At 36.0% G+C, this 25,749-nt stretch overlaps 1 protein-coding gene across 22 annotated transcripts in view; it reads left to right on the plus strand.

Moving 5' to 3' along the window:
- MBNL1 (muscleblind like splicing regulator 1) overlaps positions 1-10,766 on the plus strand; it is a 202,393-nt gene extending 191,627 nt beyond the window's left edge. For 17 of the 22 annotated variants that reach the window (XM_036904167.2, XM_036904178.2, XM_036904164.2 and 14 more), the window contains 4 exons: positions 1,041-1,076; positions 1,758-1,852; positions 4,794-4,868; positions 7,362-10,766. In XM_036904167.2, coding sequence (XP_036760062.1) covers positions 1,041-1,076; positions 1,758-1,852; positions 4,794-4,850 — 188 coding nt within the window. In that variant the 3' untranslated portion in view covers positions 4,851-4,868; positions 7,362-10,766. Of the gene's footprint in view, positions 1-1,040; positions 1,077-1,757; positions 1,853-3,667; positions 3,732-4,793; positions 4,869-7,361 lie in introns of all 22 variants that reach the window. The other 5 variants (XM_036904170.2, XM_036904172.2, XR_005028586.2 and 2 more) reach the window with 4 other exon arrangements.
- The last annotated feature ends 14,983 nt before the right edge of the window (positions 10,767-25,749 follow it).

Consider the following 25,749-nt stretch of genomic DNA (forward strand, 5'->3'; position numbering starts at 1 on the left):
AGTTCTGTATGTGGGAAAGTGCCCTGTACTTGGTAAAATGAGTTAGACTTTTCAGTGTTTATATGTCAAAGAGAACAGGAACTATATATGTAATATTCATTTTAACATCACGGGCAATTATGAACAGTAATGCTAACACTCCATATGTGATAGTATGTATCTTCTTATCTCCCGTTCAAGGTTTTTATTGAAGTCTAATTAACATTTTTTTGATATGTGAAATTTTGTACAACATTTGCTATTTAAAGAAGTCCTCAGGTTCTAAACTAGCAATGAAAACCAGTCTGTTTTCCCAGCTACCTACTAAGTAAACCAATTTAAGATTTACAAGAAAGTATACCCCCTCTAAATGTTTATCCTAAATTTAAATTCCAAACTAAGGCAATTCAGAAGTTTCACTCTCTCTTTATGCATAAATTTATTGCTTGGTATTCTTCCAAGTAATATTCTTGTATGGGTGATCACAACTCTTTCCGTGTCTGTGTGGTTGCTACTACAGTGAACAGGGAAATAAAACTAAGGGAATTAAAATGAATGTTTTGGTTTCATTACATTGTTAAGTCAGTTTCATGCATTGAATTATTTAGCATTTTTAATAATAAATAATTTCTCTAATTATTTAACATGTGCTCAATATAAAGAAAATGTTAATACATTCATATGTTAAGTCACAAATAGCAAAGCTGCCAGATGGCTAGCAACCACATTAAAAGAAAACAAGTTGCAATATTATTTTTAAAATAACTAATTAAGCAGGTTTAAATTATTTCCAGGATACTTTTATTTATAGGCAGCAATTAGGAGAAACAAAGTGTACCAGCACACAGTTAAACTGGCTTTTATTCTTTACTTGAGACTAGTTCTAATTGATCACTGTGCTATTGTATGATTTGATTGTGCTGACAGTTACATGCCACTGTTCCCATAATAACAATTTTTCTTCTTTGTTCAAATGAATTTCCTAATTACACGTGTGATGGGATGTTTTAATTCTTTTCCCTTTTCAAATCCACCTTCCTGTTGCAATGCATGATGGGCAGGCTCAATATTGTGCATGACACCCGCTACAAGTGTTGGTAGGTGCCAGCTTTGTTTCTTGATTATCTTAAACCTATGGTGCATCTCACAGCCCCTCAAAATCCACTGCTAAGTTTAACTTATATCTATTGGGCAAGTCCATTTCCCTTTTACTAACACCTGTCAATTAAATGCCATTTTCTATTTAATTGACATGGACTCACATAAATGTTTCCTTTACACACAAGTTTCCTTTAGTCACCTTTGGTGGATTTTGATTGGACTATGAGTTCTGGTGTGTAAAAAAAAAACTCTATCTCATAAAAGTAATATATTGTATATTTTTATAATCGTAAATAAGAAATAATTTCATTCAAACAGATGACTGTGTATGTGATGTAAATACCTGTATTTTGACTTAAATTTTGAATGTGTGACTGTGAACACTATATAAAATTCTTGTGTTTAACTTAGCAATTAAGCCTATTTGTGTTGATTTTCTTGATTTGATGGTAACAAGCTTTTTTTCCCCCTTTTTTTTTCTCTTTCATCCCTTTCCCCCTTCTCTCCTGGAATGTTGTCCCGCTTTGCGCTGTGATTGCATGTCACTCGCTGGTGATGATATCCTGTCACATGGCTTATTGCTGTGATAAATGCCCAATTACTTCCTCCATGCTGCCATGGTTTCCATATTGCTACACTCTTCTGTGTGTTTGCTTATATGATTTTCCCTCCGAAAGTTCCCATGGTGCACGGTGCTACGCCAGCCACTGTGTCCGCAGCAACAACATCTGCCACAAGTGTTCCCTTCGCTGCAACAGCCACAGCCAACCAGGTTTGCTAATTTACAGCTTTGTTTCTTAAAAACCAACTCTAATAGGGCTCAGTCCAACAGCCCTTACGCACGAGGATGTCCCATTGAGGTCAGTGGGAATCGTGTGTACGTGAGGGCTGTAGAGGGTGCTTTAATAGCATGGGGTTTCAAAGATACCTCTTGTTGGCCTACACATTCTCTCTATGATGAGCAGCAGAATGCTTTTATGCCATTTTTAAGTGCTCCAGAGTTGTCGCAGCTCCATTTCTAAAGCTACTAAAATGATTTTACACAAGCAATTCTCATGTGGTCTCAAACAATCATGCAAGTATTTTAACCAATCAAAAATGTAGGTCATTTTAAGGTTTTTGTTAAAACATTTAGTGTATACAGTTTCTCAGTTGTTCCCTCAATTCTTAATAAAAAGCAAAATATTTAAGTGTGCTACATATGCCACAAATGACCACTCTTGTAAATGGTTTGTTATAAGTTAATTATAGTTTTATTTGTTTGATAAACAGATTGCATATTCAAAGTAAATGTGTGTCCAAGTTCTGATTTTTAAGTGGGAAAAAAATATCCTAAGTGCTCTTATTTCTATAATTGCTCAACATAACTGTTATAAGGAGAGTTATGAAGGGAAAAAAATATTATCAAATATGGTGAATTAAGCTGTTCTGTGCTCCATACAAGTTTATGGAGTAACAGTTTCACAGGATACTTTTAAGTAAAAGGAATCTGTTTTAGTAATTTACATTTTGTCATATACAGGACTATTTAAAAGAAAATGATTATTAAAATATTTAAAATTTAAAAATTGTCATTGGTTTAGCCAGCATTTTCTGACCCTGTTTACAATTGTCGTAGAAAACACGGTTTGAATCAAAGTCATACTTATGGAAGGCAGGTTTTGGCTTTAATATATAGATATATTTGTTATGAAAGCAAAGTTGATAACAAGATGAATAGCATATGAAAAACTTTGGAGCAAAATTTCAGACAACCCACAAACTAAAGTTAAATGTAGCCAAATGAATCTCAAAAGAACCAGTTTTGGATGGCAGTTAACATGTTGCTCTTTAGGAAGAGAAAGAAGCCCGATTAAAAGCCATCTGAGTCTGTAGTTACTGCTATGAGGAGTAGCCACCGTTATTTCTGCAATGAGCCAGGTACTGTTAAGAAGAGCTGTAAGCTATTAGTACAGTCATTAAATCTTTCAGAAGCAGCATAACAAAGTAGGTATAGTTTAGTTTCAGACAAGCCTTAAACATTTCTTGGCAAAGAATCATTAGTTTTTCCAGAGCTTGTCAAAATAGCCCTGGATTTATGCTAACACATCAGACTCATTTACAAGAATGCTAGATTGTGCATATGTGGCATGTGGGTAAGTAATCTATGGCAGAAACTTCTTAATGGAATCAATGCAGTCCATTTATGGTGCAGACCAATGATGCCAAACCTGTGTGTGTACCATGTATGACTCTGGAATTGCTGGTGTAAGTGGAACTATAGCAAAGCAAATTTCAACATGCCTTTGGCCATCTGGGTTGTAGGGGACACTTTACTTTTTGCATTGTGCTGTGACCATTTCATGCATAATCTTGGGTCTTCATACTGTTTTACAATGGAAAGAAAGAAAAGGGAATGGATATATATATATATACACACATATATTATATCTACATATACATAGATATGTATATGCCTACAGTACGTACATTAGCAATGCTGGAAATAGCTGATGCCACAAAATGCAGCCTGCATGCATGCAGAAGTTTATAGCTGGCCCTTCATCTGCATCGATTGGTGTTGAAGGTCCTTGGTATGTTTCGACAGCCCCATCCTTGATGCTGCTACACTGTTGGGTGCAACATCCTGTCCTGCAGCAGCAGGAAAAATGGTATGAGAAGCTTCATTATGCTTGGAGCACATTTTCGTGCCATTTGCCAATGCTGTAAAATTGTGTAAATATGTCAGCTGAGAAATGAAAATAAAGTAGAAACATATTAATTTAAATTCCAGATGTGGATTGTAATATGTTGAATTAATCTAGGACATCTAAATTGGAACAACAAAAAAATGCCTCATGTATATTATTTTATTCATCTCCCATGAACCTTGATGAAATGGGATTAGTGCCATTTTATAGATGAAGAACTTAAGCATAAAGTCGTTAAGTGCTTTGCTCAAGGTTATACTGCCTGGAAAGGGATCATTGGTGTCAGAGCCCAAGCTTTCAGTGCTATGATAGTCTTACTCTACTGTGCTGCTTCTCCTAGATTAGTAGCCGTAATTCTGGGTAGGAGGAGAATCAGGCCACAAATTGGAAGCTCTTGGCTTTTGGGACTACTGAAATAAGTCACCTCTATATTGGTTTCTTATTGTATTTTTCTATCAAGTATTTAAATTCTCTTGCCCATTTAAAATACAATAAAATGTGCAATCAGGATTCAGAAATATGTACTGAAGTAAACTATGTTCTTATCCAGTTCTTTTGAAATACTCCTTTATAATTCTTAGCTGGTATTTTTAATTTGGGGAAAAAGTTAGAAACCATAAGTTGAACGAAAGTGGTAGAAATTGGTTGCACAAAAATAGGCAAGACACTTCCTACTTTGACTTCCAGGTTACTAAATAGCTGAAACCACAGGTGTGTGTGTGTAGGCCAACAAAAAGGGCTTCTTTCAATTACTGCTGTGCATGAATTTTGATAGTTGGACTTCTCTTATTTCCTAAAAACTGATAACATTTATAGAATAGTATTTAACACAAAGATTTAAAAAATGAGTTGCTTCTTGGGCATAAAGTTTACATTAACTTACTGTTGTGTTGACCAGATAAGGACTATCACCTTACAACTGAATTTCACTTTTCTTAAAAAACTTAATATTAAAATGTTTTCATCTCTTCATTGTTGGCTTGCTTGCATGGATCATTCATTAAATAATTTTTTATTTGCTAGATACCCATAATATCTGCCGAACATCTGACTAGCCACAAGTATGTTACCCAGATGTAGAATTTTCATCACTAAACAGTAAGTTCATTATCTAATATGTAGTATATATTTGTGGAGGTTTTTAAAGAGAACAATTGTGTAATGCACTTAAAGTATTGTAAAATTTCAGAGAAACTATAGAGAGCTCACATTTTTTATCTTAGATGGGTTATAAGGAACTTTCATCATACATTTATAATAAATATGTTAACATCACTTAAATATACATAATATATTTGGGAGAATAAATTTTTCTTTTACTTCATATTAGAAATAAACGTAAGTGTGAAGAAAAAAACATGACTTAAAACTAAATAGAACACATAGATCAGGGGTCGGTAAACTCTTTCTTAAAAGACCAGATAGTAAATATTTTTGGCTGTGGGCCATATGGTTTCTGTTGCCAGTCTTTCCTGTTGCAGCCACTCACCTCTGCCATTGTGACAGGAGAGCAGCCAGACAACATGTAAAAATGAAAGGGTGTGGCTGTGTTCCTGATAAAACTTTATTTACAAAAACAGGCAGCAGTCTAGATTTGGCTCATAGGCAATAGTTTTCTGCTCCCTGGGGTAGATCATCATTTATTTTATTTTTGAATTTTTTTGCCAAATCCTAAATGAGAATATGAACCCATTTCATGTTTCACTACACGGGGTCATTAGAATATACATTATGACTTCCAATAAATATATGTACACACTCACATGTACACACACACACACACACACACACACACACACACACACACACCCCTACATATCCAAGGGTGCTTTAGGTACTTCAAAAGAGTCACCATGGAGTATCATATAATTCTGAAAATGTTGCCATTGGTCAAAAATGGTTGGAAGTCTTATGGTTTGCCTTCAGACACATTGACTTAGATACTTGCCATTTTTCATCCTTGGAGGATGTATTATATTCAATATTCATGTGTTCAAGTTATATGTGCTCTGAAGTATCTTAGGTATTTATTTTTATATTGAAAAAAAGCCACAACATTGAAAATGGAATCTGGTAAATAAGATGGGTGACCATTCTTTGTTGCTTCCTTTGATTCATTTATATGTTCATTAACAAATTCACAAATGATTTTGTGGTGCTGCTGTGTGTGTCAGTTACCATGTCGATGAGATAAGATATAAATGTCAGTACATTATATTAATGAGAAGTTTGAACAAATTTCTCTTGGAGCAGAGATGGAGGAGCAGCTCTTCTCAACATCATACAATAAGTGAATTTGGACAATGAAGGTTGTTAGAGAGGAAGGAGGGATAAAAGGCCTTACAGAATAAGGGACAGTGGTTCAGGTCAAGGGGTGGTGATACAGAACCAATTCAGAAGCCCTTACAGTAATAATAGTTAGTAAGAGCTGGACACAGGCTAAGCCCATGCAGAAGAAGATAGACAAAGTTTGTTAGCCACCATATAAGAAAAACATGATAGACTCAGTCTGACAAAATACTACCAGTCATGGTGCAATCATGAATTAAACTATTGATATTGCATTTTGTCTGTTTCATAAGCTTTCTCAATGTTCTGATAATAAAACATTACTCTGAACAATAGCCATACTTTTTAATGAGCACATTATTTCATAGTATGTAGGTTTGGAGGAAGAATTCTCCTTTTGACATGCTAAAAATATCTGTTTCAAGTTATATAGTCAATTGGGTATGTTTGGGATATATATATAAGTATGTTTTATTTCTTAGCAATAATCGAGGTCAAAAAAAATGATACAAAATGACCATAAGTTCGTCAATTAGCAAACCAGTGGATTTGTCTGCATTGAAACTTTGGCACTTAATGTTCTGGTTATTTCACAAATGATTGCTCATTTTCATGAGGAATTGCAATGCTATAACTGGTTTTTGAGTGCAGCAAAATGGTGATTTTTGTTGTATTTTCTTTTAATATAAAGATTCTATGATAATAAATTTCATGTAAAAACAAACTATTAATTCACAGGTATCATTGTAATATCTACTCAACCTTAATTTGTTAGGAGCATAGGAACAATGTTTTTTTCTTGGCTTTAGGGGGAAAAAAATACCAAACTTTAAATGATCCAAAACAGCCATTTAAAGTATCATTGTATTTTTTTCTAAACACACACTGTGCTAATGACTCACCCAAATATAGTGAATTGTGTTGAATAGGAGTTATTGTTGCATGGATTTTAATTTTGTAGGTCATATCATTACTCTTGAAGCCTATTTAAACTTTAGAAGAGAAACAATAGTGATTAAAAATAGTTATACTATTTTTCCCTTGATTCTGCAAATACTTTATACTTTTAACTTAGCATTGAGTGATATTTGAGCAGAGTTTACAGCTTTATTAAGCATGCATGTCATTTTATTCTCATAAAAATGATAAATTGAGATCCATTTTACTTGTTTTTTGTTTTTATATGAAGATATACATGTTCACACTTAAATCAAGAAATACAGTTTTCATATTAAATATGTAATTGGAACTGCTTTTAAATATTATCTGTTTTAACAAAGATTATCTCTTTTTTCCTCATAGATCATACTAAAGAGGAAAGGACAGTGTGCTTGGTTAGAGTAAAGGACAAGGTCATTAGCCATATTGTATATACCTTCAAGCAACACACACAAAAACCCCTCAGCCACAAGACATCCACATATTGCATGTTAACCAGAAGACAAGACAACATGGAAATCCACTGCACACTGTTGCCTATACACTTTGTACATTTAATTGATATTTGTGCTGAGGTGATATTCCCGTCTCAAAGAACAACATTGTCTTTCTTTTCTAGCACAGAGTTATGCATTAAAATATGCATACCTAATTAGTTTCCTATATATTCATGCCATCTTGAAAAGACAGACTATGGTGTAACCATGATTCTATTATGTATTGGTACGTCTGTAGACCAAGATATAATTTTTTAAAAATAAGTTTATTTCTTTCAAGGTTTACAAATAACAAAGGTGCACCTTGTATTTAAAATTGCCATTATAGATGAGAGCGTGCATGCACAGTCATTTTTGTTTAAGAGTAATATTTTTAATGTAATAGATTTTAAGAAGTGGTGAGGGAGGGATCTGACAGAGATGAATGTGCCAAGCAAAACCACAACTGTGTATCTTTTAAAGCACATCATGGCTTTAAGTACCATGTTGTTAAGGATTCTCATGAAGTGCCATAGACTGTACATCAAATTAGAGTATTATTTCTTCAGTGTTACGTTTTCAGAGCCACATTTTGTTGCTTATTTGCTATTACTAATCAGTCAAAGGGCACCATTCTCTTTTTTTTGAAACCAAAGCTGTCTCAGAAATGGCCAATTTAACTTTACAGTAACAATAGTAGACAGCACAACACAGTCTCTCTCAATACAGATAACTCACACCTACTGGAGATAAATAGAATAGATGTAAAATTATTTCAATGCATTATAGTGTAATATTTATGCATACTATACTGTATAACCTGTTATTCAAAAGGGATATGCCATTTCTGAGACACAATAACAAAAAAGGTTGGAGGAAATTATTTTGCTTCTATTTATAGCTCTGTCAAAAGTCAAAAGACTATAAATGCTTTGCAAAAATGGTTTCATATTTGCTGAAATGCTTCATCACAGTCACATTGAAAATAGTGACTCTAAACAAAGAAGAAAGCACTGTCATCAGATGCATGATAAACCAAAATATGACAATGGGAAATGTTTAATTAACCAAGGAATTGGGTGGGTTAATAAGTACATGGGTGAATTTTATATGTGGTTTGTTTTGTTTTTGTTTTGTTCAGATTAACTGCTTATAGCCTTAGAAAGCCTTTTACAAAATTAAAAAAAAAATAGATGTGCATTCAGTTTTTAAGAATGGATTCATCCAAAGGAATTCCTTTTTTGTGGTTTGGATGTTGCAGCTAGTAAAGGATATTTTTGCTCTGTTCAGCAGTTCTACACATTGCTGAAGTAGGGGCCAGGTCACTGGTAGTTATAGTATGGAACGGGAGAAGTGAAAGTTCAGTTATAGAACTTTCCATACTTCCAAGTTTACTGCAAGTTTTTATGCTTGAGAGAGATGCTTTCTAATATAAGACTGATGTGTTGATTTTACTGATTGTACTGTACATCTATTAAAGCCTTAGATTATTACATTACGGGTTGGAACCCATACCAATGTAATTTCAATCATGTTAAGAGAGTAATGGTGACTTCACATGTTATTGTAGTTAGTTACATTATAGAATATTATTTTTCTTGTTAAAATGTAGTTTTTCATTTCCTACATTTATTAGATTTCATTTTCTATTAACAATTGAATACCATTTCAGTTTATAGACTGTTGTTTTATTAGATTTTACTGATGAATTTTTCAAAATACAAAAAAAATTAGTTTTTCCTTCATAACATACTCAGTTTTGAATTACATGTAGTGTCATATGAATACTCGTATTATTGTTAACTAAATGATTTCTATTTTACTGATTTAATATTAAAGTGTAAGAATGTCAGTCATTGTTAGTTCTTGTCTAGTTTTCATTAAAAGAACAAAGATCTTTTATATGGATATCTTATAAATATATAATCATTGCTAAGTAAGAAGTTAAGTTGTTGCTATCGCAACAGTCCTGGCAGACAATTGAGTAATATTTTGATGATTTATTTTGTTTGTAATTAGTTATTATAAGAAGATCTAGATCCTAGATATTAGAATAAAATTTATTTTCTACTGTATCCATTTCAAATGTTAAAGTATTGTTTAATATTTTTGAAATCCCTGATTATCAGGCCTTGTTATAAATAAGCTGCATAATCAATAAATAGAACAAGGGACTTTTTGTTGATAATCCAAATACTCAAAGTTTACGTAATAAGAATTATAGCGTGTGTGCAAACTCTTGAGGGTTGATTATGCTGCAATTTAGCATGTTGGAACGTCTAGAGAGAAGGTTGACTTTTTGCACTTCTGTATATAGTCAAAAGAGAGAAACCTGTATAATAGTAAGATCTTATTTTGAATAAAAACGTCTATAATTACAAGGAGTTTTGTTAAGGCTAATAAAATGACAGACTGAGCAAAATTGCTTGCAAAAGTGGCACAGAGTTAGCACTCCATACCCTTTCAGACATGTTGCTTTGCTTTTTGTGGACAGCTTGTAGTTTGCCAGGATTTTTTCAGCTGGAAAGATATGCCATCCTTCCGAGATCTCATGACTGACAAAAACTCCATTGGGCCAAATCTGCCTGAAGATCATTACCAAAAATAGCAGGTACTTCAACCATTAAGGTGAAATCATGGATCAAATATTCCTTACATTTTTTTCAAAATGACTGCATGTTTAAAACTTCAACAAACAAAAAACAGAGAGAAAGAACTATACTAAGGACATATATTATTCAAATCAGTTTCTGCCAATTTCAGTGGTTTATTGTTCACACACACAAAAATCCTTCAAAACAAGTATTGACTTTCACGAAATTTCAACCATGAACAGGCAAACCAAACAGTACACCGTAGCTATAGTTGTTAATGTGATTGTTTTAATTGCTGTAGGAGCCTGTTCTTTCAGCAGGTGAAAAGGTACAACACAGTTCAAATTTCACGGTTTTAATTTTCAACTCAGAAGCACTTGAAACAGCAAATGTGATAATGGGCACTTGTTTAATGAATAAATGTATCCAGCCTTTGCTCCAGCTGGTTATACCGTTGCACTTATCAGCAACCCTGCCTACCACCTTCATCTGCTAAAAGGACAGATTTGCTTGGTTTTACTATTATGTAATCACAACTTAATTTCTGCTTGTAGTTGCTTCGAATTATGTATTTTTGTCTTGGGCTGCAATTTGTTTTATGCTTATTTTATTATTACTGCAGTAGTTGACTTTGCTGTATGGAAAAATAAAGTGAAATTGCCCTAATAAAACTTCTCTTTCTTAAGTATATTTGTGTATCTGAGCTTGAAGAGTACATCATTTCTGCGCGTTTCAAGCGTTCACGCGTCTGTCTTTTGGAACATGATAGGAAAATTTGTTACCCAGTTTTAACTGACTGCAAGGAGGACATCACCATGCTTCTCACTAGCTATCCTCTGATACTGAATGAGAACCTGAGTCATGATGTGGCCATCCTGCACCCAGTGTTTAATGAGAAATCTTGCCTACCCCTCTTCTGAAACTTGAAGTGCTGTTTGATATTGTTTTAGGTGTGGGGAAGGGGAAAACTAGAAGGAAAAAAAGAAATTTTCATCTATTCTAGATCACTGTCTCTCTGTTAAAGAAATATTATTTGCCTGACTGCCCCATGAGACTAGCACTGGAAATCAGGCAATCTAAGGGAATATTTGAATAATGAAATAATGATGATGCTTGATACAGAAGGATGAAAGGGTTTCTGCATAGGCACAGCTGAGCCAAGCCATGACATAATTCTAGAGTGTGTGTGTGTGTGTGTGTGAATTTTTTGAAGCGTGAATTAAAAATTTGTTTAAAATGGAGCCTGGTATCCACATAGCTTTTTGCATTTTACAGTTTCCACAATATAGTGAAAAGCAAAGTTTCAGTGTGAATAAATTTGCTCATTTGATAATTTAGTGCCACTTCATGTGACTGTCATTTGGTATTTGGTCAAAGGCTGCAAATTCTCCTTTGTAAGCCAGTGCTTTTTCCCTGAAACTAATTGCAATAAAAATAAGTGCATTATTTAGAAATAATAGAATTCTGTTACTGGCTGAGTTCTAGAGAACATTTCTGTTATTGTCAGTGGGCCCCAGCTATATGAGATGGCACTTATCAAAAAGAGAGTAGAACTGCCCTGGAGATGATTTTCTAAAGCAGGGTTACAAACCTTGCTGAGTAACATCAAAACATCCTGCTCTCTCCAGTGGGTGACAGTGTTTTGGGTCATCTTTTAATTTAAAAAAATGAATGATAACAAAAAGCCATTGTAACATTTTCAGCCTTTAATTGCATTTTTTAAATGTACGGAGTATATACATGCATCCTAAAAATGGTGTTTGAAGTATTCATTCTCCAGACAAGGCTTATTGTTCAGGAGTTATTACTACAGGGACCGCTAGGGGTCCTCAGCTCACAGGACAGGACCCTGTCTTGGAGTCATTAGAGTCTTTTTCATTTAGGGAACAAAATCATTTGCTAGAGCTATTATTTCGTTACAGACTCTTGGCATTCATGGAGTTTACACTTGGAATGGCCCTGAAGGTCAGTGACATGTGGTGACCTATAACCTTACTGAGGCACACTTCTGAATAGTAGCTTCCTCCATACAGGAAATAGTCACTTAAGTGAGCCTGTGGGACATCAGCAACAAAATGTTGTTGTTTCTACTTGTTTTTACTCCATCTGACGTCTGAGGAAGTCACTTTAATATTTGGGGCACTCTACTGTATGTTCTGGAGAAAATACTGAGTTGTTACATTATTTAAGAATTTGGAAACTTTTGGAAGCCTAGAACATAACCACTTTAAATGTTCAAAGTCTGCTATATTAACATCATGAAGAGGGCAGAAAAGGTGAAACTTTGATTTAAATGTTAAAGGATTTTTTAGTTCTCTTGAGCCGGCAAAACAACACTGAGCCTCATTGCAATGACTGTAAAGTGGCCCTGTGCCGTGGCTGGTGTGGCCCGGCCTCCAGGACATCATTCTTGCCCTGCTTGGTTCCAGGCGCCCCTATAATGAGCCTGGGTGCCAACAACACTTGGGGTGGGTGGAAAATGAAGCTGCCTTCAGGTTATGGCTGTACAATGCCATTGCGGGGCCACAGCTACCCCTCAAACCTCTTGGGATTTGGACTCTAGGTTCTTATAGGGTCCCGAGTGCTCTGAACCCCAGAAGAGTAAAATCCGTATGTATACCGGGGCTGACCTGGGCCTAGGGCTTGGGAATTCTCTGCCTCCAAGTCCTACTGCCAGGTTTCCTCAGAGTTGTCTGCACTTGCCCTGGACACCTGTCATCCTCCACTGCCCTGTCCTACCCGCATCCCAAGGGTCTGAGGCAACCAAGGGGGAAGAGCTTAACCCTGTCGTCTTCTGAGGAATCTCACCCTCAGTTATATATACTTATATCATGTTAGGGAATAGAAAAGTTATACCTGGCCTTGAATTTGCCATTTTTGGAAAAAGTAGCAGTGGCAGGTTAGGACATAGATCAAATTCATTACTATTAAGCCCTGTTTAGGTCTTTCAGAAACAATTTGTAGAAGCTAAAGCTGTCAGTTTCTTTTTCCCTAATTGGGTTTCCTAGTGACAAAACAATTTCTTTTATAACAGATAAAGAATAAACCTTAGGTTTATAAGCCACTAGGTTGTTAATGTAGATTTTAACTGCCCCTTTCAGTTGCATGTGCCTCTTGTTGGAGCCTGGGATGTTGTTGAAGAGCTCAGTGGGCTGGTTTAAGTGCAGCCGTGAATGGGCGTGTGTGAGCTCACTGCTAGGGGCACAGGTTCACTGGAAGGAAAGTGGAACTCTTGCAACTGCTGCCTGTGCCGTGGTTATGAATACATCTAGGAAATAAAGCAGCTATGGAAGAAAATCCATCCTCCACAGGCCGATCCCACATCTATGTGGCTCCTCAGGCCCACGTGCCTAGGTTATTAAATCTGTCCTGGCACTAGATACACAGTTGCTGTGGGGGAATGAAATAGCCAGAGAAGTTACACCCTTCAAGTTACAGATGAAAGGCAATTGCTTGGACCAGGATACCATGACCAAGATTGCCCATGCCGACAGGACACTCACAGAAGAGCAAGTTCATGATGGACTTAGAAACCAGAGGTCAGGGTGGCTCTGAAGGCCTGGGAAAAAATGAGCAGGCCACAGAAGTACATACTTAAACTCAGAGCAATGAAGTGCCAAAGAACCACAAATTGAGCCAAGCAGATCTTCAAAGTCTGTTGAGAATGTCACACGATGTAGTCCATTAAGAGATTATAAGGATCTTGCCTACATGGGATTGGCAAAGCTAAGTGGAAAACCTAGACCTCTGAAGTCCAATTATTTAACATGACTTTAAGTTTAGAATGAAAGTAGAAAGGTATATGAGAAGCTAGAAGCCTGAAGCAGAGGCTGAGCAAAAGAAACCTTAGTAATTGACATTTAGCAAATTAACAGTCAAAATCTGGACCCTGTGAATAAGGCCTTCATAACCGGAAGAACCTCAGTGTTTGCCCTGACTTGATTTACTACGGGGCCCCGTTCTTTTGCAAATGCAACCAATTTCCAGACATGGAATTGGGTCGGCTCTAAATATCAGTAGAGTCATAACATCTGGGGAGGTAAACAATTGGCACAGAGAGAAGTGCCATTTTTGACAACCTTGTGAAAGGTCAAGATGGGCACTACCCAGGGAGACCAGTTTCACAGAAGTAGTAGGAAGTAAACCACAGAGGAATAGATTATGACCTTAAGTGACTCTTTCAAAATGTGCATTGAAAATTTCTTTTAAGTTATAAAAACCAAAGCTAGTCATTAGAAATGGCATTAAAGCATTGGGGAGGCCCTGCACTGGTCAAGACCAAGGGCTCTGGAATCAGACCACCTGGATGCATGTCTCCACTTTTTAGCTATTTGAAAAGTTAACTTCTCTTTGACTCAGTTTCCACTTAATAAGATAGAAGGAGTAACAAGAATATTTACCTTGCAGGGTTATTGAATAACCAGGTGTTGCTACAGATTGGAATTATCTGGGGGAGCTTTAAATATTATTCTTGCTTGGTCCCTATTCCCAGACATGATTGAATTGCTATAGAGGCAACTACTGGGTTAATATAAATAAAGTGCTTAGCACAGTGCCTGACATAGAGTTAACAACTGATACAGGGTAACTATGATTCCTGTTTTATTATTATTCATATTACAAATTCTTCCACCCAATCTTTAACTTTCCATCCTAGTTCTTAGGTTACATGTCCCTTTTATAGCAGCAAGTACACATTTTATCCTTTTGGATTACCTGTAGTATTGTCTTCAGGCTTCAGTCATAAGACTGTTCCTGTGATTTACCACCACAGGTCCTGTTCATTGCTGCAATTTTTGATTCTGTTTCAAACCAGAGGTCTGGTTTGATTCACTCTGCAAATTTATATTTCATGTTCCAGCATGATACATGATCCCAGCTCATACCTAACCAGTGTCAGTTTTAAAGTGACCATTAGACATGACATATCTAAGTTTAACCATTTGAATTCCCCATTTAAATTGTGCTCAAGATCCAATAGTAGAGTAGATGTATTCATCATCATGAAAATTGTGCAATTAAAGCATTTAAGATATTTATCAAAGGAATATTTCTAATTACATTTGAGTGGCACTAATATATTTCTGTGTCATATCTTATTGTAGGTTTGTTGTAGATGCTTCAGTTAGCACTGACTCAGCTCCATCAACAACATTAAGAACTTAGATCTATGTTCCAGGCACCAGGCCAGGCTCTGAGATATGAGGTTAAATGGCAAGAACCTTGTAATGTAATGACTAAAACAAGATGTACAGAATACTGAGGCCACGTGACTCTAGTATCCCTGATCTCCCATACCTGTGCCAAGCCTTTAAATGTATTAGAAAATAATTTAGAATAAGATTAAATGAAAACTATTTCTGAATATAATTATATGACTATTCATTATCCTAATTCATTTTATCCTTAAAAAGTAATCTGAAAAATGAAAAAAATACTTATGAATAAATGTGTTCATTGCAGCATTTTTTATAATAGCAAAAGCCAAGAATAATCTTTATTTCAACTGTTAGGAAATGACTAAATTATTATATAGACTGTTATATATTTTAAAAGCATTATTTCAAGAATGAATTAGTGGAAAAATAATTTTAGTGGTAGGATTATAAGGGACTTTCAATTTATTGAGTTTTAAAATTTCTAATTGTTTTACTAAGCATGTATTGCTTTGTACTTAAATTGCTTCATATCTTTTTCCTTTATTTTTTGCTGTGAATTCATTTACATAGTTTCTTAGGCCATTCACCCACTTCAGTGAATCAGTTTGCCAAATTCAGAATATTAAAATATTTTATAAAACATGCACTTTACCTATCATTGTTAGTTGAACATTATATAAAATATCTTGGCAAGTCAGTGAAATAGGTATGTTGATTTAGGGAAAACTAGTAGAAGGATATTAATAAAAATCTCTTCTTGTATAATCTTTGGTCTTGTTCTCTAAAACTGTAACTAGTTCCTGTGTGATTATGTCGTCCTCAATTTGCATTTTACTTATAGCATAAATTTCTATTTCAAATGAATTAATGAATCTGTTTACTTAATTATTTAGGTGGGCATCCTCCCTGCCCTCCAAAAGATACCCTGATTCATCAAAATTGATTAATATATATTAATTATAATTTTATTATCTGCAACACATGTTAGGAACATTTGCAAGCCAGGGTAGCCAGGGAGATGAAGGTAGGGTGACATTCGAACCAGAGACCTGCATGAAGTAAAGGAGGCATAGTACCACCTTGGTGGCATACCCTTTCCAGCCACCTTTCCTGTTGAATGCCGATTCATCCTTTCTGTTAAATTAAATGTGACTACATCCAGAAGCATTCCTCTGCCTCTTGACACCATGAAGGTGACATTATTCCTTGCTCTTTTTTCTCAGGGCTTATTGTTTTACGTCTATTTCAGTACTTAATCTTCTTGATAATACAGGGTTGTAGTTCACAAATCTGAAGCTCTCCAAAGAAAGGTGCCTTCTTACCAGGAGGAACCAGTCATTCTCATCCCTGTGTAGCACTCAGTGGCTAGTTCCAAGGTTTATATTTATAGGCACTGGTTGAATGTTGCTTTACTTGAGTTTTAATTAAACCTGTCTCCTTGCCTTGACTGCAAATGCAGATCAGGAACATTCTATTGAACTTTGCTTTTCAGGCCATGAAAACAGTGCAGCCACTGAATATCTGGAAAGATTGATAGAATCTCAATGTCTTCCCTTTTTCAAAAAATAGTCTGGAGAAACAACCTGCTTTGAACCCCTTAACTCTACCACTAAATAGAGTAATTAGAATGTGTTTAATTAAAACTTCCCTCTCTTCTTGAATACAAATGATTCCATAGGTCATTATCTATGGAGAGCATAATGTAGAAAGGAATGTTCTGGTATGTGTGGTATACCTTATGAAAATGTTCTTAAGAGTCAGTGGTGAAAGAGAAAACTCACCTTCACAATCCTTCTACATCCTTTAAAATATTTCGAGCTCTGATACTGAGAGTCAGTTGTCTTGCATGCAGATCATCACCTTTCCCTATCGTCTGCTGAACTGTTTTTATTTATATATTTGTCCCCTTTCCCAGACACCTCAAGCCTGTGTTAATTAGCATCAACTGTAGAGCATAGGAGGAACCCCAGCCTTTTACTTGTGAGCGAAGTATAAGAACTACAGTGGAAATTGGTTTGTACAGAATAACACCTGCAGCCCGAATGCTTTTAAATATACTTATTTTGTTTTAACTAGTTGGTTTCTTTTTCTTCTTCTCTGTTACCTTTGTATTCTTTCACAAGGCTCTGAGCTCCCATCAGTATTCCTGGCTTTCTTGGCTCTCACCAGAACCATCCCTATGAAATGGTATCTTGAATAACTACTTCATCTGTTGTTACTTGAGAAGGTCTGGGAAGCCACCCCATCCCTCTGTTCACTGGTGATGAAGGAATGCTAAATGAGAGATGCAATGGCCCACTCTAGAGTCAGTGAGACTTAAATTCTTTCAGAGTCTTTGTGGAAAAATGACTCAGATTCATATTAAATTACTCTCTTTCCTCACTACCTCTGCCCATCCCTCTCTCCCACACTTCCTTCACCTTCTTTCTTCTTTCTTCTGCAAGAATTTATGGAATGCTGATCTGTGCCATGTGCTGTGGTGGGCATTGTGGACAACACAGTTAATCTGAATCAGTCTTCATGCTCAAAGAACCCAAAGAAGAGTTGGAAAGATATATGTCAACAAATAGCTGCCATCCAAACAGCTAATTGACAATACAAACTGGACTAAGTAAACTGCTTTGGGGAAGGTGAGAGAAAGGTTACTGATTGCTAAGGAGCAAAAGCCAGAAGAGAAGTCTGTAGAACACAAACTTCCCCAACTTTACAGTTTTCCTACTGGTTTTCAGTGTCATATAACTTTCTAAAAGCTTTATCACGCTCCTGGGGATTAAGGAGAATATTACTATTTACCTTCTGGAATTGCAGTACCCAAACCCAAAGTTTGGTAAAAAATGTAATAGTCACTTGCTTTTTGGTCCCACAAAATCTGATATCACTGTTTCTTTGACTTGAATTGATTGACAAGTTGGCATAATGTGGCATGATCTTTTTAAATTCTCTGATTTGCCAATATCAAGTGCATACCTACCACAAGCATGGGTAAATGGCTACAATTTTAAAAAATAAATATAAGAGAAATTATTAAAATGCTTACTTCATTGCATTTTTCCAAAATACCAAAAGACAAGACTTAGCTTATATACTAGTTGTATTTCAAATATGAATACATAAAGAGGAATGAATAAATTAGATCTCCACAAAATTCAAACCTCAATTTAGTTATTGGGGTTAACATTGGTTTTATTTCCCTCCAGTGCTGTTATTAATAGAAAATTGGTTGATTCTAATTTGGTCCTATTTTCCTTCTCTTGTTTACCCTTTGGTGGATGTTCCCATAACCTGAACTGTTGGAAATTCTGGGCAGCCATTGATTTAGCTGTGCCATCCCCCAAATCACAAAAACTTGTTCTCCAATATTTGCAAACCACTTGAACAAACTAATCATATTTTATATGTTAAGAGTTTCTGAAGGTACTGAATTAATGAATACTAAAGTGTAACACTTTCAACTGTAAAACAAATATTTATGGGCTGAACGTGTACCAGCACTGAGTGTATAGAGATGAATAAGGCAATGATTCTGCCCCGATGAAGGTCACAGTTCAGTTGAAAAGGTACAAAGATAGTAACAGAAGCCCTAGAAGCATTAAGGGGTAGGGTGATTGGTGGGATCAGGCAACAAGCCCGGCTCGGGGTGATCTGAAAATTTCTCCTGAGAGGCACCAACCAGATGAGCAGTTGTATCTAGGCAAAGAGGGAAGGGCATCCCAGGCAGAAGAGGCCACCTTAGCTAAGGTGCAGAGGGAGAGCGGACCAGACACTGGTGGAAGGCTTCAGCAAATTTGATCTCATGATCACAAAAAATGTGAAGCAGAGAAGGGTAAATGGGAAAGCTGGACGGCTAGGCTGGAATGGGATGATAGAGACCTCACAGCCCTCAGTAAAGAGTTTATACCTTCAGAGGACAGCTGTAAACAGATGGAATGTTCTGCTTGTCACTGGCAGAGGATTTGTGAAAGCAAAACTGGAAGTAGGAAAATCAGCTGTTGGTTATGAAACACGGATGTTAGGATCAGGATAGGAGCACGGGGGCCTTCCGGGAGTCAGATGCCAAGATGGATTAAACATGCAAGAGACTTGTAGGGAGGGGAGCTAGATACAGTGGGGAGAGCCTTGGACTATCCTATAGATCCAACACCTGTGAAAGAGGGGGAGGGAAGGCGGGTAAGGTAGGAAGGAAGGGCTTCAGACTGCTGCACAGTCCCAGGAGCATCTCAGCCAGGCCAACAGGGAGGTGCCCAGCCCAAGTGGCCTATTAAAGAAGCCCTGTATCTTGCTACAATTTATCTGCCTTTGGGTTTTGGTTTTGGCCTTTGGGATTTTTTTTCAGGATGAGAGGCTTTATTTTACTTTGTGTCAGCACTTGGGCCAGGACTAGGCGGGGAAGGGCTACCACAAGGCCTACTGGGAAGGAGAAACTGAGCCCCTGTTAAGACCTAAACCAATGGGGGTGGGGTTGAGAATTCGGTCTGGAGGAATGGGGGCTCTCTCCCTCCAGGCTGCAGGTGGGGCCTCAGTCCCTCCTGCTGGCAGGGTCATGTGACCTACAACCTTGCTGAGCCTGCACCGAGGAGGGGCTAGGCCAGAGAGGGCAGTGGACAGGCTGCCAAGGGGATGTGGGAGCACTGGTTGGAGCCCATGCTCGGTGGAGGAGGTGGCAGCCACCTGGGCGGTAAGTTCCCAGCAAATGATCACAAAGAGAACCATGCCCCTAGGGTGATAGCAGAGGCCCCAAGCAACCACTTCCATGGGATGGACCAGGCAGGCATGCCAGGGCACTGCCAACATTTTTAAGCACAGGGCCGTCTCCATGCTCTGCTGAGCTTGGAGAGCTCTGCATGGGTCATCCTGGTGGAAGGCTCCAGCTTCAGGGCTGCCCTTGGGATGTGGAAGGCCTTGCTGTACTCTCCTTGGTGGGCCAGTACCTTGCCCTGGCAGAAGAATACCTCGATGTTGTGAGGCCAAGATGTGGAGGAAAGAGGACCATTGTGCACTATTGGTAAGAATGTAAATTTTCTTCAAAAATTTGAATTTTTTTCCTAAAAATTTTAAAAGTAGAACTACCATATGATCCAGCAATACCATTTATGGGTACTTACCCAGAGGAAATGAAATCACTAAGTTAAAAAGATATATGTACCCCCATGTTCATTGCAGGATTCTCTACAATAGCCAAGATGTGGGAGCAGCCTAAGTGACCACTGATGGATGAAGGAATAAAGAAAATGTAGTATATACACCGGAAATATTATTCAGCCATAAAAAAGAAAGAAATCCTGTTATTTGCAACAACATAGATGGACCTAGAGGATATTAGGTTCAGTGAAATAAACCAGGCAGAGAAAGACAAATACCATATGATTTCACTTCTATGTGGAATTTAAAAACAAAACAGAACTCATAGATACAGAGAATAGATTGGTAGTTGCCAGAAGCAGAAGGTGGGAGGTGGGCAAAATGGGTGAAGGTGGTTAAAAGGTACAAACTTATAAAAGAGATGAATCCTGTATGTACAGAATGGTAAATATAGTTAATAATATTGTATTGTATATTTGAAAGTGGCTAAGAGAGTGGATCTTAAAAGTTCAAGTCACAAGAAAAACTAAATGTGTGGTGAAAAAAAAATAAGTGTGTTGATGGATGTTAACTAGATTTATTGTGGTGATCATTTTGCAATATACACAAACATCGAATCATTATGTTATAACCTGAAACTAAATAATATTATATGCCAATTATATCTTAACAAAATATTTGATTAAGAAAAGGAATAAACATAAAAAGACCTTCATTTTTCCACTGCTTTACAGTGCCAAATGAGGGGAGTGTGTGGGATCTTACAGGAAACATGGTCCTGGCATAAATGGTGATGGATTCAGGAGGGAAACAGCTAGGACTGTCAGTCAACTGTGCTTCCTATGCAGCTGGAGATCTGAGAGGTGCATATCATGGCTGCTATAGGGATGGACAGGAACATATAATGTATAGAAGTCTCTAGAGGAAGGATTTGTAATTGAATATGGAGGGGAAAGAGAAAAAGGAAGGACACCAGGGTGGCTCTGAAGTTTCTGTGTGACCCAGTGAAATGCAATATGGTAGGTGGAGGGAGAATGAGGGATTTAATAGGATTTAGATAAACTCTTCTTCATCAGATTGAATCCTAAATATTTTGGAATATCTATGGGTACCATCAGCTCAGAACTGGGAAAACATAACTGAAGATGAATGGATTCCCAAAGGGCCTTATCTCCACCCTCATCCTTAGCTATATATACAGATTTCCATAAGGATGAAGTTATTTGCTTGCCAGAATCACAGATTTAAGAAGCATTCAGTCTGTAGTCATTTATGTGCCTCAACTTGACAAATTTAACTATGTTAAAATTAAGTAATTCTGTTCAACAAAAGGTAACATTAAGAAACAGAATAGACAAGCCAAGAGATAAAATTAGCATATTTATTTTGAAAAACTTCTAGAAATTTAGAAGAAAGTGACTGACAACCCTTTAGGAAAATGAGCAAGGGACTTTTACAGGCACGTTTTATAAAAAAGGATACTCAATGCAAGTTAAAAACAAAATGAGACACTGCTACAAAACTACCCCAATTACTAAAATGAAAAGTCTGACCATAGCAGATATTGGCAAGAATGTGAAGCAAACAGAACACTTGTTTACTGCTGGGTAGAATGCAAACTGGTACAACCACTTTATAGAAAGATTTAGTGTTACTGAAGTTGAAGACCCATATAATCAATGATCCAGCAAATTCACTCTTAGATTTATGTCTAACACAAATGCCTGCAAATGTACTACAAGGTATGCATTGGAATACTTTTAGAAGCAATAGAATTAGAAACAGCACCAAACCAGAAATGACCCAAATATCCATCAAGAATAGATTGGATCAACAAATGGTGGCATATTCATAAAATGCAATAATATTGAGCAGTGAAAATAAAACAGAGCTGCATTCAACAACATGGACAAAACTCACAGAATGCTGACTGAATGAAGCCAAATAAAAAGAAAGCATGCATTATGATCCCATTTATAATTAAAATCCCAGCAACACTATGGTATTTAGAGATGCAAACTAAGGGGTTAAAATGTAAAGAAAAGCAGAAATGTGGATTGTAATTGATAAAGAGCAACTAGGGTAGGGTTTTTGTAAGCATGTTGGCGATGTTTTATTTCTTGATCTGAGTGATGGTTATGAGTGCTCATTTTATTATAATTCATTAGGCTCTACATTTATATTTTATATACTTTTTTTATATACTTGTTATGTTTTGCAATAAAGAGATAAAAAACCAAATAGCAAAAGGAAGAAGATAAATATCTTGTTTTCCAAAAAGGAAAGCTTATGAAGTAAACTTAGAAGAAAATTGTACAGCATGGATAATACAGTCAATGATTCTGTAACATTTTTCTATGTTCACAGATAGTAACTGCATTAAGGGGGTAAGGATTTAATGATATGGGTAACTTAAATTATTATGTTGTACATTTGAAACCAATTTAAGATTGTATATTCATTATACTTCAATAAAAATAAATAAATAAATATATATATATATATATATGAACAATCTCTTAACAAAGAAGACTCATTCTAGGAAATTAGAAGTTAATTTTTACAGGTAATTTTCAATACACAGATTTTGAGGTTTTGAAAATAAAACAAAATAATTTCCTTGAGTCACAAAACTTTTTCTCTTTCCAAAAAGTTTCAATAAATAGGAATAAAGAATATAGAAATAAATATTTCACAACATATTATACTTAAAATTTATAAATAAACAAATGGAGGAAAGTATATTTTTCTTCGGTTTGACTATTCCCCAAATACCTAATTATTATCACAAGTGAGACAGCAGAAAGGAAACTTAGGAACACAGGTAGAATAATACAAACCACAGCAAAAACACCATTTGTCAAAACTGAATTTCCATAGCCATGAAAACTGAGGTGTCAAAATGATTTAGTCTTTTTTATGAATCAGAAAACATGAACCATGTTATCTATGAAATGTGAGGTGGCAATTAATTGAATCCCTCATATGTAGAGATAGTTTTAAAAAAATCGAATATACTTTGGGGGCCATGCTAAAGGTTATTTATGCAAGAATCAGTAACTCAGAGTCAAAATTCTATCACCATGTTTATCTCCAAAAATTTGTTAGTCAGGATTATTTTCTTAATAGAAGAAATGCCCAAGATTGTTCAAGCTGACATTTTCTTGATACATTTCCTTGTTTGAGTTCTGAAATAGTTTTTAGTAGATTCTTATCATCTTGTTTCTGTGGATGTTTTTTTCTTTTTACCAACTGCATGCAATGTGGGCAGTGTGCCTTTCCAGCAGATGTCAGTGTTGGTGTTTGATGTGACCCAGGAGGCCCTCCAAACCCAGGACCTCACTATAATGATGAGAAGAGAACTGCGCAGATCCTCAATTCCTGTGAACTATGGAAGGCAGTCTGTAAAACAGTTTTTTTTGTGGGATATTTTCTTCAGAAGTATATTGCTGTAGGTTTGGAAATTGATATGGCTTCAACAGTATTTTTCCATCTCTTCGAGATTCAATTTGTTCTAGTTATACATAAATTACATGCATTTGTTCTTCCTTTTGCTCCAAAAAATATATTCACTATCTATTCCTCTCTCTGAATTCATTCCCAGAATGATAATTTTTTTGGCTTGAAGAACTTCAACATGTTTATGTCAGAAAAATATATTTAGCATCAACCATGTACCAAAGAAACAGAATAGTCTAGCTGCCTGTAGGAAAGACTTATAATTATAGGGTTAAGTTCTAACAAAAGGTATGAACAAGTTACTGAGAAAGCACAGAAAACAGGGCAAGAAATACTGCCTGGAGGAGGAGAGACTGGCTTTACTGAGGAAGGGATCTGGAACCCTGAAGGGTTTCCAGGGAAGGATTTTCAAAGAAGAAGAAATAATACCCCAAATTTTAATGAATGCTGGTCATTATTATAACTGCAATACAAGTGATTTAGATCATAATCCTAATTCTTTGGGGACTACTTGAAGTATATCAAGTAAATCAGAATAGTTTGAGACTACAGGCCATTTTAAAAGTGGTTAAGAGCACAGAGTTTAGAGTCTACCTACATTCAAATTCTTGCTTTCCAATTGTCAGGTGCTGATCTAGGAAAAAAATATTCTTTTGCATCAATTTCTTCATCTGAAAAGGGGAATAAAATAGCATCAATATCTCATAGGACTGTTAAGAAGATTAAGTGAAATAAATTAAATCAGTACAGTATGCAGTGAACAGTAAGTGGTCAATTGTTAGCTATTATTTTGTAGCTATTTTATCTCAGAAATAATGAAGAAACATACAGGAATGTTGACATTGAGCAGATTTTTACTGAAGAAGTAAGTAAAGAAAAAACAATTTTTAAGCAATAGCTCACCAATGTTTGATATTTACACGTAATTTGCTCTGTCCTATAGGAAAGAGAACATGTCAAAACAGGCATTTCAAGCAGTTGTCTATTCTGCATATCTTGCTGTATGATTTTGAATCATATTCATATGTCATCAATGAAGGACCAACTCAGGTTTAAGAGCATTTCAAGAGAAAGATAGGCTTAAAAAGTAGAATACAACAACCGTGCTCAAGCAGAGAAGATTAGGATTATTGAGGACTTTGTCAATATGAGCCTAGAAGCCAACATTCCACTTGAAAAGGATGATCACTCAGCAATCTGTTTTGCTTCTTGTAACCATAGAAACTCCCTTTCTAAGTCAGAACAGCTAAAAATGAAATACATTGGTTGAAGAAGGGAATAGAGGTCATATCCTTAGCTTCCAAATTTATTGATGGGGTTTGTTAAAGTTGGGTTCATGTTTATATTTATTTCGTTAATGATATGGTTCAGAAAATAAGATTAAATAAGAGAGGAAAAACAAGACTTACAGAAGAAAACCAAATGTTCAAACAATAAGAATGAAAAGAATCTCAGTGACTCAACAGATATACTCATTTTCCAGGCAATCAAAGTGAAAGATGGACAGAGTTGAATACTTGCATAAAAAGAGAAACATATGTCTATAATCTGATTCTGAAGTTTATATGAAGAGGCAAAAGACCCAGAATAGCCAACACAATATTAGAGAAGAAGAACATGGTGGGAGGCTTGACATCACCCGACCTCAAGACTCACTATAGCACCACAGTAATCAAGACATTGTAATGTTAGTGACTGAATAAACAAATAGATCAGTGGACTAGAATAGAGAGCCCAGTAATAGGCCCACATAGATAGAGTCACCTGGTCTTTGACAAAAAAGTCAAGGCAACGCAATGGAGCAAGATAGTCTTTTCAACAAGTGGTGTGGTGCTGAAACAACTGGACATCCATATGCAAAAAATAAAGAAAAAAACAATGACTCTAGACACAGACCTTATACCTTTCAAAAAAAATCAGCTTAAAATGAATCACAGACCTACAAATGAAATGCAAAACCATAACATTCCTAGAAGACAACAGA

This window comes from Manis pentadactyla, chromosome 1, assembly GCF_030020395.1.
Source record: "Manis pentadactyla isolate mManPen7 chromosome 1, mManPen7.hap1, whole genome shotgun sequence".
NCBI lineage: Eukaryota > Metazoa > Chordata > Mammalia > Pholidota > Manidae > Manis > Manis pentadactyla.